The 18,900-nt window shown below is 31.7% G+C and overlaps 3 protein-coding genes across 4 annotated transcripts; 2 read left to right on the top strand and 1 right to left on the bottom strand.

Moving 5' to 3' along the window:
* Positions 1-916: 916 nt before the first annotated feature.
* Positions 917-4,160, bottom strand: LOC115707188 (ribokinase). The gene is made up of 4 exons (XM_030635067.2): positions 3,307-4,160; positions 1,948-2,133; positions 1,356-1,551; positions 917-1,264 (listed from the first exon to the last, which is right to left on the bottom strand). The coding sequence occupies exons 1-4, from the start codon at positions 3,967-3,969 to the stop codon at positions 1,173-1,175; spliced, it is 1,137 nt and encodes a 378-aa protein (XP_030490927.2). The 5' UTR covers positions 3,970-4,160; the 3' UTR covers positions 917-1,172.
* A 3,929-nt stretch (positions 4,161-8,089) lies between these two features.
* Positions 8,090-10,689, top strand: LOC115708089 (peptide methionine sulfoxide reductase B1, chloroplastic). Its single transcript, XM_030636274.2, has 5 exons — positions 8,090-8,346; positions 8,636-8,750; positions 9,716-9,781; positions 9,859-10,056; positions 10,188-10,689. The coding sequence occupies exons 1-5, from the start codon at positions 8,151-8,153 to the stop codon at positions 10,225-10,227; spliced, it is 615 nt and encodes a 204-aa protein (XP_030492134.2). The 5' UTR covers positions 8,090-8,150; the 3' UTR covers positions 10,228-10,689.
* Positions 10,690-11,536: 847 nt separating this feature from the next.
* On the top strand, positions 11,537-18,618 carry LOC115707974 (SH2 domain-containing protein A). Of its 2 annotated transcripts, XM_030636097.2 has the most exons (13): positions 11,537-12,092; positions 12,743-12,931; positions 13,463-13,672; positions 13,788-13,877; positions 14,278-14,355; positions 14,460-14,624; positions 15,472-15,837; positions 15,910-16,190; positions 16,471-16,633; positions 16,801-17,150; positions 17,794-17,874; positions 17,968-18,034; positions 18,120-18,618. In XM_030636097.2, the coding sequence occupies exons 1-12, from the start codon at positions 11,946-11,948 to the stop codon at positions 17,984-17,986; spliced, it is 2,139 nt and encodes a 712-aa protein (XP_030491957.2). In that variant the 5' UTR covers positions 11,537-11,945; the 3' UTR covers positions 17,987-18,034; positions 18,120-18,618. The 2 variants fall into 2 exon arrangements, with proteins under 2 accessions (XP_030491957.2, XP_030491956.2); XM_030636096.2 differs by having other exon boundaries at positions 17,968-18,618.
* The last annotated feature ends 282 nt before the right edge of the window (positions 18,619-18,900 follow it).

Here is an 18,900-nt window from a genome sequence, read left to right as displayed (position 1 = left end):
GTACTTCATGCAATCTTTTTCTGCTCGGTACTATTTCACCTTCATCCTGCAAAGAACATCATCAAAGATAAACAAAAAATTAGTTCATTTAGATATATATATCATGTATGGATGAATATATTAGTGTAAATATATAGGATATACATAAATGAGATACTTACCATGACTTTGAGCTGACCCTTTACGAATTCAGGTCTAGTTTTGTGAATTTTCTCAACATTTCCTAAGAATATGTATATGAACTTTCATTAGCCTTGAAATTTCAAATAGAGAGAAAGAGAAAGAGATAGAGAGAATTAGAGTACCTATACCTTTGTGTTGTAGTGCAGTAGCCATACTGGAGTGGGGAAATAGAAGTGAGAGTAGAAAGAATGAGAGGAGAATATTGAGTAAAGTTACAAGTTCATAGTGTCTCATTAGTGAGGGAAGAAGACTGAGGATTAAGTTTTGGTCAAAGATATAAGTGTTGATGGGAATTTTAAAAGAGAGGAAATGGTAACGTGGAAAGGCAAATTAAAAATGAAATTCAATAGTAATGACTTTGCTAGTGGGAGAAAAGAAAAAAACTTTGGCATAAGAGCCCTTGACAAGACATAAAATGGGGAAGACTAGCGTATTAATTGTTACCATATATTAAAATAGTCTCTCCTAGTACACAAGTTTATTTGTATTAAATAAATAAAATTATTTATCTTATTGGCTATTATAATGGATGAAGTCATCTGCAACGATTTTGGAAGTTGGCGTAGAAGCATGCATGCTTCTTCATTCAACACAAGCCAAGTCTTTTTTCTAGCTACGTATTGTGGTTTGTTTATGAAGTAACAAGAAGTAACCTTTCATATAATTTAGGCAAGTTACTCTTAAATATAATAATTAATGAATTGCATACCAGTAATACAGAAAAGCTGGCAAATGTAGAATAGTATGATCCAAATATTATTACAAATTTGGAAAGAAATAAATCATTCTTGAGTTAAGGTCGTTTTATTAAGTTGAATTCCATTGTCTCTTTACAAGCTTAACATTATAGTTTACTTATTGGTCACGTCATAATAAAAGTAAAGTCCAAATTTGATCATGAACTAGTTATTTGGTCACTTCTGGTGGCTTGCATTCATGCTTGCTTATGGTGAAAATTTAGAGTTCCGGTCATTGGATTCAATACCATCTCAACCAAACTGAAGAAGATTCAAAACTGATGTTCTGTCAGGCATGCTAGGAATGGCTCCCTTGACTTGAACACATAATGAAGCTGCCGCGGCTGTTGAAAAGAGGAGGCAGAAAATAAAAGTAATGAATTGTGAGAAGAAGCATAATCAAGGATCATTGAAGGGTTTTCGGGAATGCCATACCTGCAAATCTCAAGCATTCCTTCATGGACTTGCCCTCCACAAAAGCTACAGCAAAAGATGCAGTAAAGGTATCACCAGCTCCTGTAGTGTCTACAACTTTCTCAGCAGATATGACTGGTTGTTTGATTGGTTCTTCTCCTTTTGTAAAAAGAGCAGACCCTTTTTCCCCAAGCTTCACTAAGACTTGCTTAACACCCTGAGAATAGACATCAAGAACTTGTGGTAACTCTCAAACTTGAATGTTCCAGCACATCAAATGCAACTGAGTTTGTGTGTGTGACTCCAATATCAGTTAAACTAATATGATTTCACAAATATACAATACCGTATCAGGAAATGCCTCACAACAGGAGGGGGGTTGAATTTAATGAGAACAGAAAAATTCCTTTCAAAAAATAAAAAATAAAGCCTAATTAAGGTTTGGCTTCATTGTGCTCAAGAAATAAACTTTTATTAAAAATTCATCATAAAATAAGAAACCAAAGAAATGACAGATTAGTGTCTAAAAATGCCTAAAAAGTTGAGAAACTAAATGCAATTTTAAGGCATGATTCTATATTGGATCAAGTCTCCCCTTTTCACCAAAACTTACCATTTCATGGCATTTAACTACAGCTTGAGTAATCTGTTCAAATGTTTCAGTTGGCATTCCAGTCAAACGACGAAGTTCACTTTCATTTGGGCTAAAGATATCTACTGAATTCAGCAGTTCCTGCGGGACCGGAGAGTCCACTCCTCCAGCATCCAAAATGACTGGAACTCCAGCACTTCTGGCAGCCTATATATCATGAAATACAAAGCAATGAGTTTTGCTTTGAACACTGAGAAAATATGATGTCTCAGAATACAAGGAAGCAAGAAATAGACCGTAGAATTGAAAATCACATGCAACAAAACCAACATAGTTAAGTTCATTAAATATTCAAAACAAATGCAGATGGGGAAAAGTAAAACAAACAAAGCCAAAGAATAATTAATGATATAGGAAACAGAAAAGAGAGTGGACACAAGAAGAATATGGTATCCAAATTGGGATGAAAACTTTCAAGGATAGACGTTTGCAGAATTGTAGCAAAAACACAAACAAGGTCAGTTGTTAGCATGTAGAAAATACAAATGTGTCTTCATGAAAATAAAGACAATCCTGCATGTATAGGCTGTACAGTATAACTATTCATTATTTAAATTGTTAAGTGGAAGTATAACAAAACCTGCATGTATAGTAAGCTGTTTGAAATAGTTGTCTTTGGGAATTAAAAAAAAACATATTTCTGATGGCTGCTGTGTATATGAACACTTACAGTACCTGTCCTCTTCAAAAACAGGAATGCAATTCATTGAGTAATAACATTGTAAACAAAAGCCTAGGAACAAAGAGTTTCTAAATCAGGAAAAAAGTAACACTAACAGTATTTCATTGCTTAACAACACTAACAGTATTGGGAAGTCTAATTACCAATCATTTATTAGCATGATTTACAGCATGATCTCCTTCACAGAAAGGAAAAGGCATATACATAGAACAAACTACTACTAACGATGCCATTGGATATCTAGATTCAAAGAATAAAGGACATAGATTACAACAGTAAAACAGTTTTGTGGCTCTTTTCATAATGCTACAAAACTGTGTCTGAGAGGGCTGAGTACACCATTAACATTTTCAGAATTCATAATTAGCTTCAAACTCAAACTCATAATTCTAGCCAATTGGAGAAGTTTCCAGCGATTTGACCAATAGAGCAACTTCAGAGCATTAAAGAATCAGTTGACCGGCGGCAGCCAAGATAATATATCATCAACATAGATAACATATTCATAACATAAACTCACAAATTAACCAAATTTCTAATAAGCTCATACATAGTTAGTTTACTTACTCCCAACATGGAACCTCAAATAATAATAATAATAATTATAAAAGGTGAAAGTTTTAAATCCTTTCAATTACCTGGGCAACTTGAATGTTGACTGAATCCGGAATCTCTCTCTGAAGCAAAACAATCCCAGCATTCCTAACAAGCTCAGAATCCTTATCAGAAAGAGTCTCGGGCCAACAAGTCATGTTAGCACCACCAACAATGATGATCGAATTCTGACCGTCCGATTGGAGCATTACCACAGCATGCCCAGTTGGCGAAGCATCCACAGTACTCAACCGATCAAGACAAACCCCGCCATTTCCAAGAGCCTCGGTAATCAACTTACCATGGGCGTCATTACCGACTTGACCCACGAAGTAAGTCGGATAAGAGAGCTTGCCGCCGCAAGCGGCCTGGTTAGCGCCCTTTCCTCCCGCGAGTGTCTGCCCTGTCTTTGCTGAAATGGTCTCACCCTCCGCGGGAAGTCGGTCGATCTCCACGTAGATATCGGCATTGGCCGAACCCACCACAACCAGAGGCGGTGAGCTCGGAAGTGGGGTTAGCGGAGAAGGTGTTTCTGATCGATTTATGGCGAAACAAGGAAATGGGGTTGTTTTATTTAATGGGATTTGGTGATTATAGAAGTGAAATCGTGTGTTGGCGTTGAAAGATGTTGTTTGGTTAATTGAAGATGGGTTTATCTTGGGTTGGGGGCACCATTGATTTAATGTTGAAAAGGCTATTCCTTTCATTCTGGGGTTTGTTGTTGGGAGTTAGGAAGATGAAGAAGACCCTTATTCTGGTCCCAACTTCTTTAACTATTCTTAAATTGACCAATAGTTTATAGTCAGACTGGACTCCAGGTGGAACCTACCTACATTTTGTTCTTATCCGTTTTTATTCTTCCCAAGAATCACATTTCCAGTTACTAATTTCATAATGTCGTTTAGCATACTCTCCGGAATAATGTCGTTGTAGCGAAATTATGTCGTTTCCCTGAATGGGTATCGTTTCGTTTTTCCAAAATCATGGAAATAGTAATTCTAGTTTGCATACCCAGGAAAAAGAAGTTTCTAGTTGGCATTTCTTTAATAAATTATTTATTTAATTATTGTTTTCATACCCGAAACTCACACTGCAAATTTTGAATCAAAACAATAAAATAAAATAAAATGTACCATAAATTTAAAAAACTGGTAAATTTTATAATATCTGTGTGCAATTTAATTCGTTTTTTAATGATTTAAAACTGTAAATTGTACTGTACTGCATGATTTAAAAAAATACTAACTATAATTATACTGAATTTCAAACTGCAATTTTTATACAGTGGGAACAATTTTTACAATGTGATGCTTTGATGACCAGCCCTAAATTATCATTTAAATATATTTAACAAACAATTAGCAGAAATAAAAAAGATATTAGCAAACACAATAAATTTGCAAACAAAATAAGAGACCTTCCCATCAATATCAATCAATATCAATCAATATCAATATCAATATATAAAGGAAAGCACAAAACATCTTAAGTGGCATTTTAATCTTCTTCTATTCTCTATTCTCTATTTTTTTTCAATTTCTATTTTTTTAATACATATATTTTTAGTTTGAAGTAATTAATTCATTTCAAATTGATGTCTAGCCTTAATACTATTGGCCCTTTAATTATTATGTATTTTATTCTTAATTATATGTGTTATTTGAAAAGACCACCTATCATTAATTATGTAGATATTATTTTTTTGTATCAATTATATATTTTTGATAATTTTACACTAATGTCTATATAGATATTTTTTATTTATTTTTTTTTACTTTTTTAATTATTTATTTTTAATTTTTAATTAATAAAAAAACAAAATAATAAATCAACACTCTTTCTATAAAATATAAATAATTAATAATCAACATCAATCAATATAACTATATCTATATATAAAGGAAAACTTTAAAAAAGTGATGTGGCATCTCCTACTTTTAGGATTTTAATCTTTCAATTTTGTAGTTTTTTCACAATATTATTTATATTATTTACTTTTATTATACGTCTATCTATCTATACATAAATATAATAAAATGTAATTGAATTTAATATAAACTCCATAACCTCTCATATTAAAAACATTATTTATTATTATAATTAACATTAACATTAACATGATAGAATAGAATAAAATGTAATTGAATTGAATAAGTCACTTTTTATTAGTTTTTTACATTTATTTATTTTAATTATATATCTATACATTATTAATAAAATGTAACTTAGCTATAATCATTAATTTTAATCATAATCTCTAAAATTAAAAATATACTATTCACTATTATAATCAACATTAACATTATTGTAGAATATAATAAGTCTTTTTTTTCATATTAATTGATATCTATCATGGAATTGATTTTTATAATGTTTAACATTAATTATAATTGTAATATTTTATATTTCTCTTCCTCATTATGTATATAAATATATTTTACGTTTTATTTATTGTTATTATTATTTTAGTATTATTTTTATTGTTATGATTAATATATGCATGTAATTGTAAAATTGTTAATATATATATAATCAATAATATATCACTAATACAATACAAGTAACTCTTAAAATTCTCCCTAAACAACACTCACTTAGTAGTTAATAATGAAGTAAATTCAATAAATATATTTCATTTATTATATAAGTGTCTTTTGAATTCTATAGCCATGCTTCATCTATATTTAAAGAACATTCTTATGCTATTAGCATATTGCAAAAAGAAACAAAATATCAATACTTCATATAAAATCACTATTATTGTTTGTAGTTTTATTTCTTTGTTTTTAAAATATTCTTTAATAATTTTATTTTTTTTGTAGGAGCTACATTTCAGTTTGGAAGATTTTTTTACTTCTCTCTATTTAGAGAAACACAACCAATTGTTGATCGTTGATAGATATAATGATGATCACAATTATTTCTACAATTTTTTTCTATGTGAGTGAAAAGTAATTTTTATTTGTTAATTTTGTACATTTTCATAATCGAACTTCTCACTTTGTGTCATGTTCCAAAAAATAGAAGTTAATTTTACTAACTCTCACTTTTCTCTTTGCAGATATATTTGTTAAGTTTGTAGATGAAAGTTGCTACGAGTTCCTCCAAGAAAATTTATATGGTAATTTTGGTTAAATAAAAGTAAATCTCATCTCTCATGTATTTATTTCTTCAAATTTTAATCTCTTTTTCTTCTTCTTCTTATTTTTTTTTTTTTTTTGTTTTGTTTTGTGAGAATGAAATTTTAAATTTTCAAATTGTTTTATTGCTATTTTTTTTACAAATGTATTTAAATATATAGATATATATGTATACCATGAATTTGTAAGGTTTCTAATTTTATGCTATGATTTATGAATATATAAGTTGTATACATAAAATCACTTCTATTTACTAAAAAATTTTCAACATTTAATTTTTAAATTAGTGTTTTTTTGCTAAGTGGAGGATTAAGCTTCTCACTACAACCATTGAGTTCTTTAGAGAGGATAAAAGTCCTCTCTAAAGAGCTCTACCCAAAAAAACATAGTTTATCCAATATTCATCACTTACATAAATAGTAAGGAAATTTATGATATACTTTTCAATCAACTATTTGTATATATGCTCATTGTTGAAGAGAATTGTGAATTTTACTGTATTATTATTTCAATTCTTTTTTAAAAAAAATTATTTTAAAAGAAACATTGTATTTCTCTCTTTATATAGCAGAATTTTTGAGATGTCATGTGACAGTTTTCTCCTAATTTTATTTTTCTCAAATTGTTAAAATTTTTAGCTTTTTTCTTTTGATAATTAGTAGGAATAATTTTATTTCAACACTTAACCAAAGCCACAATATAATGAATTAGGCAACAAATAAATTAAATTAAAATATAAACTATAATACTTATATAGAGAAAGAAAGATAAAATTGGTTCGACAAATAAAGGTGATAAATTTAAATTTTTACATTTATTTTATTTTATTAATTTTATTCAAAAGAAAAAAAATTAACTTTATTATTTATTAATCTAATACTATTTCTTGGTAATATAACTTTGAGGATGTTAGTAAACATCATTTATCTTTTCAACTTTAACTTGAAATTAATATAAATGTACAAATATAAAATATATGTATTTTAATTTTTAAATGTGAAGTTAAAAAAAACACTCTTAAAAAAGCCCTAACTATATGCTAAGAATAAACCCTTAAAAAATTTTCTTTTTTTATCTCAGTCTCTTTTTTATTTTTATTTTTATTTCTAGAAAATAAAAATTGTAGCTAATAATTTGGTGTGTGGCATTAGTTACTATTATTAATTAATATAATAAAAATTTTATTGACTCTAATAAATATGATATTATTTAACTTTAAATTACATATAGAGCATTATATCAATTCCAAATCAATATCTATTCAAATTTAAGGCATATCGTTGTACTTCTATTTTGCAAGAGGACATTAGTATAAAATATAAAAGATCTAGGCAGAATACATGATTTACAAAGTAAAATTAATTAGAAGCAAAAAGAGAAAAAAATATATGAGGCAATACATAGAAAATAATAGAATAAAATGATGTTTTTAATTATAAACAGATCGCGCGAAGCGCGGATACGTTGCCTAGTTCATAAAATAAGAGAAAGTTTAATGTCCAATTACTCTATTTTTAAACATTATTAACCCGTCCAAACTACATTGATGAGTTAACACAGTCCCTCAACGTGGCAACAAGTTAGCCTCTATCTTAATCACCAGACAAACTGCCACGTGTAAACAAATATGATCAGGTGTTTCCAGCATGCCCATCAAAGAAGTCTTCCCCAGCTGATTATTTTTTCTTTTTTGGAAAATTAGGTAATAATTATTTTCATTCTTATAGTTCCTTTTTCATAGCTAAAAGATGGCTCCTTTACATTGTTTGAGCTTACAAACCACAACTGCTTTTATTTCTTCCAAAACCCCTACCGAATTCGGGTCGAAATCCAAGCTTTTCGCTCTGGGCTCTCACTCTTTAGCGAAAATTAGAAAGCCTTGCTTCTCTGTTCGTGCCATGGGTTCATCTTCTTCTTCCCCAAAATCTGACAGCAACATTCAAGGTCTCATCTTTCTTTTCCCTACTTTGAGTGAATTCATAGAGTTCATTTGATATATTACCTGGTGAATTTACCCATGGTAGCTCTCTCTCTCCTTGTTAATGTAAACTTGATTGAAAGCAAATACCCAGATAAGAAAATTGGTTATTTCTTGTCTATGGATGAATTACACCTATTTATCTTGTGTATTCAATTATGTGTTTTGACAATGGTATCACATAGATTAAACATAGTGCAGACAACTCAAGAGCTAACGTTGCAATCCTTGCTCAATTTTATAATTTGATTGCAGAGGCAGCAGGAGCAATTGACTATAAATCTTTAAGTGATCAAGAATGGAAGAAGAAGCTAAGTGGGGAGCAATTCTACGTTACTCGTCAAAAGGGAACAGAGAGAGCATTCACTGGGTATGACTATTTAAACCTTGAGTAAAACTGCTAGAGATGCTTTTAGCTCAGTGGCTTGAAATTATGGCACATCTTGCAATTTTTTGGTGTTAACTGCGAGTGTTCCTATGTTTACTCTTTTATCTTCTATGCTTACGGAGATTTTAGATTCATTTCATTAGACTTTGAAAATTATGGTGAAATTTTCGACCTTTGCTGTTACATTATGAAGAAAAATCACAAGTTTGGCTGACCTATTAACATATAGAAGGGCTTTTAAGGAACATAAGAACTTGAATTAATTCAATGTCCTGTATGGATTTTCAGTCTCGCTACTTTCTTGCAAGTTCTTCTAATTTTAAGAACTTTCTACTCTTTGAATTATGGTAGACATGTTGATTGCTTTTTAAATTTCCTCTAGATAAAAGAAATGAAGAATTTTGCTTCTATTTTAGTCCTACTTCAGAATAATTTTACAATTTTAATCTTTTGAATTCTAGTGTAGTTTCGGATTTGGATTCATTCACGGTACACTTGCTTGTATTATAAGCGTGTTTACATCAATGGATGAAAGAAATTGAAAATAAGAAAGACTTCCAAATCCTCTTGATGTAGAGATTATGATTGTCCAATTACTTGTGGTACAAGTTCATTACTGCTGTTTAGGGTGTTTCCTTTGTCATAACAGAAATTGAGTCCAAATAGAGTTTCCTGCCATTAACCGTTTGTGAAAAATGCATCTGCACAAAGGATTGAATGAGAAGAAGTTGTCACCATTCTTGATGCCTTCTCTAAAAATGGCATCTTTTTCAATATTAGGCAGTGGATCAGGATTAATAGGCTTACTATTCATTAAGCATAGTAGGTTAATTAAAACTATTCATGCTTTACACTAAAATCAGAAGTACTTGTGTTGATGCAAACTGATGATATTTTTGGTCTATGTACTTCAAACCATCTTATGCTACTTCGTTCTTCTTATTCAGGGAATACTGGAATACGAAAACGCCAGGAACTTACCATTGCATATGTTGTGACACACCACTCTTTGAGTAAGTATTTTAGTTAAGGCAAACTTGGTCATTTAGTGTTTTTGTAAACACTAATTCATCTGAAATTTCTGCTGCAGATCATCGACGAAATTTGACAGTGGAACTGGTTGGCCATCTTATTACCAGCCTATAGGAAACAATGTCAAGTCAAAATTAGATTTGTCAGTTATTTTCATGCCACGCCAGGAAGTTCTTTGCCAAGTTTGCGATGCTCATCTCGGCCATGTCTTTGATGACGGGCCACCACCCACTGGAAAACGATTCTGTATCAACAGGTAAATTTTTAAACAGCTATGTTAAAAGGCCTGGGCATGGTCTTTTCTTTCTCATTTCCCAAATCCAGTTCCCTGGTTATTTCTAAATTGAACCTTCTTTGTTTGTGTTTTGTTTATGTCTATCTCTGCAGTGCATCTCTGAAACTAAAGCCAAAAGTAGAAGGCAACTAGAAAGGGCAGTCTTTTATAAGCAAACTATGAGTATATATATATATATATTAAAGATCACTATAAGATGAAGAGAAGCACTTGGATTTATCTACAGCTTCTGTTCCTTGTTGGTTTTTCTAAGTTATTATGAGAATGTGGTAATCATGAATACATTACAGCTTAACACTTGTAGATTCTATACTGATAATATGGAGAAGGGGTAAATAAGCAAAAAATTCTACCAACTTATTAATATATTATTCATTATATTTTTTTTTCAAAACAAATAGTTATCTATGAATGATAGGAATGTAGATTTTTCTTATGGGGATAGCCTCACGGAGACCCGCCCCCCTCTAATGGAACGATGGTTTTTTGTCTAAATGGAGAATGAGGCGGGAATGGGATAACACTCCCTCACTTGACTGAGACCCATTAATATTTTATTTATATTTTAATAATATTTTATATTTTATGTTTGTATTTTTAGTATCAATTTTATAAATTTTAAGTTATGTTTTGAATAATAATTAGTATATTGAATAATAATTAATGTATAATAATTTAATTTTTATGAAGTTTAATATTTTTGTATATTTAAATTTTGGGAAATTATTTCATATGCTATTTTTTAGTTTTTTTTTAACAGTTTTAGTTGTAATTTAAGTTGTTCCTGCTATAGGGATTAAAAATGTAAAAAAAAATTATTTTGAAATGTAAACATAAATTTTTAAAATTTTTTTTAATATAAATTTTATTTTTATTTGAGGATTCTTTATCCCCATTAGGGATTGGGTGAAGAGATTAAAATCCTTAATTAGGTTGGGATGAGTAGAGCTCTCCCAAAAATTCTCCGTTCATTAATTTATCTTTTATTGGAATTTGCAGAATCTTAAGTGTCTCTTACAAATTTTGTGTTAATCACTCACTTATCACGTAGGTTTTTTTTTTCTTTCTTCTTTTCGCTTTTTTGTAGTGGCTGGACTAATTCTTGTTTAAAGGGTTTGTCTTACCATTTTTTTAATATGTAATTCTAGATTATATTATCTAGAGAATATGTCAACTTTTTCTTTTACAATATTTACTTACACATTGATCATCTGAATAATATCAAAGTATATATATTTCCACCAATCAGAACAAGAATATATTTATAAGACAATAATACTTTTTATTTATTTTAACTGGTATTTTAACTGTTATAAAAAGATTATATTATTTTTTTTAAATAAATTACTAATGTAAATTTGTTTGTTTTATAAATTTTTGTAAATAGAATTATATTTAAAAAGTCAATTAAATATCTGTATATGACATTCTCAATAAAAATGAAAAGAAAAGAATTATGACCTAATTCAATAAAAATATTTAAAGCCAAAAAGAGAAATTATTTATACATTTTGACGGAAACAGCTAATTTTTAAGCATAAAGCGTTTCCTAGTTCCTACCTTCCTAGGTTTCTAGTCAATGAAAAACAAAGCCGTCTTTACCAATAGAAGTTTGCCACGTCAAAGTCATTCCCGGTCTTTAAAATACCCTACTAGTGACTCACCCTACCGCGACGCACCAGATTATTACCCAATGTCATTCAGAGGAGTAGCGTACCAACCGTCAATTAACAGCGCCATTGGAAAACTGCTCAATTTCGCGGTTACTCTTACCAAAAAGTTTCTTCTTTTCCCTTTCATGTTTTTCTTTAGAGGTTTCGGAGAAGAAGAAGAAGAAGAGTAAAATCATCATGGGAGATGAACCAATGGAGCGAGATAATTACTTGGCCCTCAAAGATTTAAGACTTGAAATCGAAAGAGAAGATGAGAACTTTTCTGTCTGCTTTTGGATTTATCTCACCAACTCCACTGCATTCCCTGTTACACTTCTTCAAAAGGTTTCTCATTGCCCTTTTTCTCTCGGTCTCAACTTGTCCTCTTTATATCCTTTTATGAATGCCCCCGTTTTTGTTTCTGCCAAGAATTTTTTTTTTCTTTTTCCTGAAGGGTTTTACAGCGGTTTATGGTGTCTATGTATCTTTTCTTTTCTTTTTCAATGGTAAATTTTTGGTTCCTTTCATAGTTAGTTGAAGCTTAAAAAAAGTCTTTTTTTTTTTTTTATTTCCTTCTAAACACACACACCAAAAAATAAAAAATTTGTTGACTCATTGAATAGATTACTAGTTGTGAGCAAGAACTTGAAGCTCCTTTAGTTAATCATATACAGTCTAAGTCTGTTATATTTTCTCCTGTGTTCATTTCAGGTGGGAGAACTTTCAGTTGTATCTTTAAGTGTACCATCTGAGTTTTGCTGTTTTCAATGTCAATCTGGTTTCATCATTTCAGTTTATATGAGTGGCATTTTTTTCTTCATTTTTTCTTGTCATGCTAAGAGGGAAGGTGATTTGTACTAGCACATTTATACATATTGATAATTCTACTACACATTGATATCGTCTTCTAAGCAAGGACCATAGTTTCTTTCATTTCTTCTATGATAGTTTTGGTCTTGCAATTTATTGGGACATCTTTTTTTCAAATTATGCAGGTTCCCCAAGATGCCTCAGGCCATTCTCCTTTCCTTGTTATAAATGAAAAGGAAGTGATGCTTTTTCCATTACTTCCCTTGAACAATGAAGCTCAGAATTCTTCCAACCCTGCTTCATCATCTGAAGTTCCGTGTGCATCAGTAGAGACTGAGTTTCCTCTTGAAAAGTGGGTTCATTTTGGCTGTGAGGTATGTTCTGTTGATAAGTTAGAAACTTGTTTGGTTACTTCATTTTTTCTGAGTTTCGGCTAGATTTTACCCATCAGAGAATGGCAATATATGACATGGAGAAGATATTAACATGGTCTTATAATTCAGTTCTTTATGAAGATTGATTTTACGCCTTATTTATGCATAAGGTTTTGTGTTGTGGCCTTTGTTACTTCCAATCTTTATTACTTTGATGATGCTGGTATGTTTTCATAGGGTATATGGAAGGAATTCTGATAAAGAACAAATTTTTAGAACTTTATATGAACTTCATATTCAAGAGCTGACCTAGTGCACTTGGGTCTGATGCTGGCGCAATTGATGTTGCCTTAACATGTTGATAGTGTAGTATAGGCATAGGTTTCTTTGCTCGCAAATATTTCATTATCTCTTTTCTCGGAAGATGAACGATGTCTAATAGAAGTTCTTTAAAGTGACATATAAGCTATTTGGTCTTGTTTTGAAATTATTGTTGGCTTTGCCTTTATATATTTATTTTGTGGGGGATAGGTTCTGACTGACTGCATATTGCTACACATTGATGGAGAGTGTGTTGGAGAGAAGTCTCTCTCTTCTATATCTGAAAAAGATTGTGCTGTAAATTCCCCTGGAAAGATCACTTTGGTTGGTGGAGGTGGAGATGAGGCCAATGAACAGGGTTACATTTACAAATTAGAAATTTTGCGTACAACTTCATCCATCAAGGATCACTTTGCTAAGGTGTGTAAAAGTATATGCCTTGAATGAGGATTTTGTTTTTTCATGTTCCTCTCTTATTGCAATTCTCACCGAAAAAATATTTACATAACTTTCTTATAAGATTTTCTAATGCCAGGATCCACCGGTACAATTATCTATTGATAAGTCATCCGCATCTGAGATTGAAGAATGCCAAGGTGGTGTTTGGAGTATTATTGGAGGCAAGGTTAGACTAAATGTTTTTATGCTTTCATTATCCTGTAATATTAATTTAGGGACATTTGTAGATATCGTGTCATATAGTACTGTGTTTTATGTATGTGTGTGTTTAACCATTTTTCAATCACTAATTAGAAAGGGATGTGTGGGTGTGGGTGTCTGTGTGTGTGTTTAATCAGTTATCAATCACTATGGGATTTCATTTCTATTCTCTTTCATACAAGTTTGAATTTTAGATTTTCTGATCAACCTTGATTATAAAGCCTTTGCATTCTAATGGTTGCTTTTTACAGTAAACAAGTCCACTATAGAATCTTTCAAGTGTCATGATCTTGCCTTAGTATTAATAAGCTACTAATATTAGGATTATCTAATGAAGCTTGCTACTTTTGTTTATCATATCACAGGCATCCTGTCGCCGGAACTTTTCTTTAGATGTGGTCTTCCTTGATACCTCTGACCAGCCTGTAAGCAAGGAAATTGAGGTTTTCATCTGTCCTTTGAACATGACATGACACATCACTTTGTTTGATTTTTTCTATATTTGTACATTTGACGCTCACATCTACTTGTTTTTTGTATTTGATAGGTTGTGGCTTCACTTGTATACCTTGATAATGGAGCACCTGTTGAGAGAACAAGTGATGGAGAAGCTCCTCTTTTGGCAAGCTTTGATGGAATTGAATTTGCTTCTTATGATAAACCAAGTAAATTATTGCATGGGCGTGCATCTTTTAAGCTCAAAATATCTCAGGTGCTAAGATTAGTTTTTTGTTTTTCTATATTTTGTTCCCTGGAATATCTTGTGCTACACATTGTTACACCTTATCTCATAAAACAAAATTGTAATTAGTGAACTCGCCAGACCTTGGTGACAAGAGAACTAGATGAAGCCTAGCAAAATCATTTTAAGTTTCTCCATATAGTAGTTATTTCTTTGTTAAAAAAGTTAGTGTTTGTCAAAAAATCTGGGATCGTTGTTATCCGAGACTTTAGGATGTAACTCAAAGCAGCTGCTGCAGCCCAAGTTAATTGGCTTTATCTCGGAGATAGATTGTATTGTACCCTATCTATTCAGATTTGCTTCTGCCTTCCCCCCTCCTCTAGATTTAGTTAATGATGGTCATATATTAGTGTTTTCTGGTTCTTCTCCTGTACTAATGTTTTCATGTTCACATTCCATAAGGGACATATTTGGTTTAGGACTAATGGGTGTCTACATCAAAAGTGATAGTATATTTGTTTAAATGATATTTAGAAACCTGAAGAATACTGTGTATTTGAAGTTTCTTAACATATTTTTTCCTTTCCGTCTGGCCCTGGTATACTTTCTGGTCCTGTTACTTTTTCTCTTTTGTTGTAAGTTTAGATGTATTCTTATTTGGTGACATAACGATAGTATGCCCTATTTAGTATATCCACACCTTTATTTCTTATAGTATGGGATTGTCGTTTGTATGGTTTGACATTTTTCAGTCTTTAAATGGAGCAAACATAGATGTACTTTGTATTATTTTTCCTTATAAATGTTACATATATTTCCAGTTCTGTGCAAATTGGTTAATTGCCTGATTAGTTTCTCCCACTTCCCCCCGTTTCAGCTTTCATCCAAGTGTCAAAATAGGCTTTTCTGCATTAGGTTTCACTTGCCTAATATGGAAATCTATCCTTTCTTTGAGGCATTTTCTCCTCCAATACGTAGTATTTCACGAAACCGAAATACTCGAGTGTCCTCTACAATGTCAAAAAGGTCAAACTCTGTCCCCCATCAAGTATCTCAGTCACATGGAGTGGATGAAGATATGATGGATGTTGATCAAAATTCGTCACATGAAACAAAACCTAATCCGTCATCAAAGCGTTCAAAGTTGGGACAAGACAGAATTTCCACAACCTTTAGGGTTGATCCAACACTGGAGGCACATGACGATGAATGCAACTCTCATACCAAGATCGCTAATAATAAGGTATATACCATTTCCTTCTGATGTTAGAATTTTGTTTTTGGTCGGTGTTGTCTTCTGAGCAGATGGTTTCAGGTTGAAGATACTTTAATGACAAGTTCAAATGTAGACCCTGACAACTTTGATGAAGACAACTCCTCAACTGACTCTGAAAGTATAGAAGCTAGAAATTCAGCTCCCAAGAGTACTTCAAGTTCCAGAAATCCAATTCCAGATGCGACTATCTTTAAGTACTGCCTGGCAGGCTTAGCTGAGAGATCCCTTCTACTCAAGGAGATTGCAAACTCCGCTTCTAATAAAGAACTTTTAGATTTTGCAAATCAAGTCTCCCTATATTCAGGCTGTTCGCATCACAGGTAATCTACAAGGATCACTGTATCTCTTATACTTAGATGTATAGTTCTCCTTTTCAGAAACATTTTAGCTTGAGAAATATTATCTGGCCTGTGTTTCCTATGTCCTCATATCTGGCTTTCAAGAATGAAAGCCATTAAACAATGAGTACTATCAATGGACAAATCAAGTGGTCACAACTCTTGCCTTCGCCTTTTGTCTGTTTGCTGCCGTCATGCAACATCTCATCCTTTTTTTTTGAGAATACTTTGGTAATTCATTCTCTTTTAATGTTTACTTCAGGAACCAAATCATCATGGCAAAACGATTAGTTGAGGAAGGGAAAAAGGCTTGGAATTCAATCTCACCAAACAACAACAGGGTTCAATGGGAATGTGTGGTTTTTGTGATTGAAGAACATTTTATGAAAATTGCTTGTTGCAGTTCTCGGTCTCTCACACAACAGGTCCCTTTCTTTCTCTCGAATATATATCTAGATAGTCTGCTGCACACAGTAAAGAAAATATGTATTAATAACTTTCAAAGATTTATTTATATATTGGTATTTGGTTTGTAAACTTTTTCAGTCCTTTGGCATATAAGTTTCTCTAAAATCTCATTTCATCACTTCAGGACTTCAACCTTCTGAAGAGAATTGCAGGATGCGAAGAATATTTGACCCAAGAGAACTTTGAACGAATGTGGTGCTGGTTATACCCTGTGGCTTATACTTTATCAAGAGATTGGATAAATACAGCGTGGAGTTCTACATCACCTAGATGGATAGAGGGATTCATTACAAAGGAAGAAGCAGAATTATCACTGCAAGGACCGAAGGGTTTTCAAGAGCCTGGGACATTTATACTCCGGTTTCCAACTTCAAGGAGCTGGCCTCACCCAGATGCTGGTAGCTTAGTTGTGACATACATTGGAAGCGATTATACCCTTCACCACAAGCTTCTGTCTCTTGATCATTTATATAGGTTTGTAATTCATTATCTTTTGTCTTGCTATTGCTAAATTGCATCAATGAGTAAAATATTTCAAGGTGGGTCAATTTGCAAAAATAACTAGTTGAGTAGCAAGTACTCCTTGAATTCATGACCCACGAGATTGATGGATTGGTAAAATCACTGTTGATGGCAATATAGATGGTACTATGTCTTGTATGATGCAAGTACCAACAGTAGAAAGTCTAAAAAAAGGGCCAAGAAATTTATGTAAATCTTCCTCTATATTTAGATGTACAATCCATCCAAGATATAGAAATCATGGATTTTCTCAATCCTGGCATATCGCATTCGGTATGCTGACTTTGTTTAGGGAAAAGTGATCTTAACCTTTAGAAGAAATTATTGGTTTCTTGATTACAGTTCTGGTTTTTTCATCAGAAGACAATTTGGTTAGAAAGTATTGAATGCTGGATAATTTGGATGTCCATACTCACTACTTTGTCAATAGGAAAAAATATTCTTTCTCCAACAATCCCTTTAATGATCTGAATTAATATGTTAGCTTCATATTCATATTCATGTCCAACAATAATACATATTCATGTTAGCTTCATGTCATCTCTACAAGTAGTCGATCGACATGGATGACATTAATTTTCTATTTCTTTTTTAGTAACTGTGCAAGCGAAGATAAAGACGTAAAGCCTCTGCAGGACATGCTTCTTGAAGAACCGGAATTAACAAGATTGGGAAGGTAAGACACTTCAATGAATTAAATTTAATGTATTATTGCATGCACTGGCATATAATGTCGTCTAAACATTCACGTTGGTTGAAAATTTTGCAGGATTATAAGAAGTCACTGAGTGCTAGAGATGCCTTATCATCCTGTTCTATGGCAGATGGATTTTGGGGTTGGCTGCTGATATTTTTACTTATCTTTGTGTTTGGTATGTATATAACTTTTTTGTTTAATCATTGATTATTATTATTGTGAAGGAAGAGAAGAAAAATAGAGAGTAGCTAGAGGAGTGGTGCCTTTAGATTTCTTTTGCTTAGGAAACAAGCTTCTGAACAGTGTTGGCTTACAGCTACATGGGGTAGTCTGTCCCATCCCAACTACACAAAGAGTATTTGAAATTTTGTACTCCGTCGTCTCTAACCAAAATATGTATCACTAAAATTTAGCAAAGCTTAGCAAGGCTTATGTTTAAGGTAGGAGAACGAAATAACTGTCAATCCACCTCGCCGTCCAATCCATCAGAATCCATTTTTATGAAGTCTGGCCTTTCAAAATCCGCTGAAATTAGATTGGATCTGTTTATTGGACGGATGGGTTTGAATTGGAGTACTAACTAGGGGTGTACGTGGTTTAGTCAGTTTATGCTATATTTTACTCTATTCAATGTAAAGATTGAGTTACAAAAATTTAAGCGCAATCTATCCAATTAAGAAAAAAGAAAATAATAACCCGCGTAATGAAATTTATCGTTTTGTCGGTTAACCCGTTCAAACCGACCATTTTTTTTTTAATTTTTTTTTTTTAATTTTTACCTTCAATTGTTATATTTTAGTTAATTATAATAATGAGACAAATATATATAAATTGAATTTAAAGTTCAAATCAATCACCAAAAAATTATATTAGTTTCTATTTTATATTTTATAAATAGTTATATAAATTATATGATATCTATTCTATATAAAGTGTGCCTATATAACTGAATTCTCGGTTTATGAGAAATATATGGGTGACTTTTTATTTATATTAAAAATAAAA

This window comes from Cannabis sativa, chromosome 1 (genome assembly GCF_029168945.1).
Source record: "Cannabis sativa cultivar Pink pepper isolate KNU-18-1 chromosome 1, ASM2916894v1, whole genome shotgun sequence".
Taxonomy (NCBI): domain Eukaryota; kingdom Viridiplantae; phylum Streptophyta; class Magnoliopsida; order Rosales; family Cannabaceae; genus Cannabis; species Cannabis sativa.
The sequence above is the reverse complement of the archived record's forward strand: the minus strand, read 5'-3'. Positions and strand labels throughout refer to the sequence as shown.

What these genes read in the sequence shown, in the direction of transcription:
- LOC115707974 (XM_030636097.2), top strand. Translation starts at nt 11,946, where the DNA reads ATGGGAGATGAACCAATGGAGCGAGATAATTACTTGGCCCTCAAAGAT. An exon ending in TCAAGGATCACTTTGCTAAG is followed by an intron (nt 13,673 to 13,787) that starts GTGTGTAAAAGT and finishes TTCTAATGCCAG; the next exon opens with GATCCACCGGTACAATTATC. An exon ending in TCAGGCTGTTCGCATCACAG is followed by an intron (nt 16,191 to 16,470) that starts GTAATCTACAAG and finishes TGTTTACTTCAG; the next exon opens with GAACCAAATCATCATGGCAA.
- LOC115707188 (XM_030635067.2), bottom strand. Translation starts at nt 3,969, where the DNA reads ATGAAAGGAATAGCCTTTTCAACATTAAATCAATGGTGCCCCCAACCC. An exon ending in TAGTTAAATGCCATGAAATG is followed by an intron (nt 1,552 to 1,947) that starts GTAAGTTTTGGT and finishes GTCTATTCTCAG; the next exon opens with GGTGTTAAGCAAGTCTTAGT. An exon ending in GGAATGCTTGAGATTTGCAG is followed by an intron (nt 1,265 to 1,355) that starts GTATGGCATTCC and finishes TCTTTTCAACAG; the next exon opens with CCGCGGCAGCTTCATTATGT.
- LOC115708089 (XM_030636274.2), top strand. Translation starts at nt 8,151, where the DNA reads ATGGCTCCTTTACATTGTTTGAGCTTACAAACCACAACTGCTTTTATT. An exon ending in ATCTGACAGCAACATTCAAG is followed by an intron (nt 8,347 to 8,635) that starts GTCTCATCTTTC and finishes ATTTGATTGCAG; the next exon opens with AGGCAGCAGGAGCAATTGAC. An exon ending in AAACGATTCTGTATCAACAG is followed by an intron (nt 10,057 to 10,187) that starts GTAAATTTTTAA and finishes CTATCTCTGCAG; the next exon opens with TGCATCTCTGAAACTAAAGC.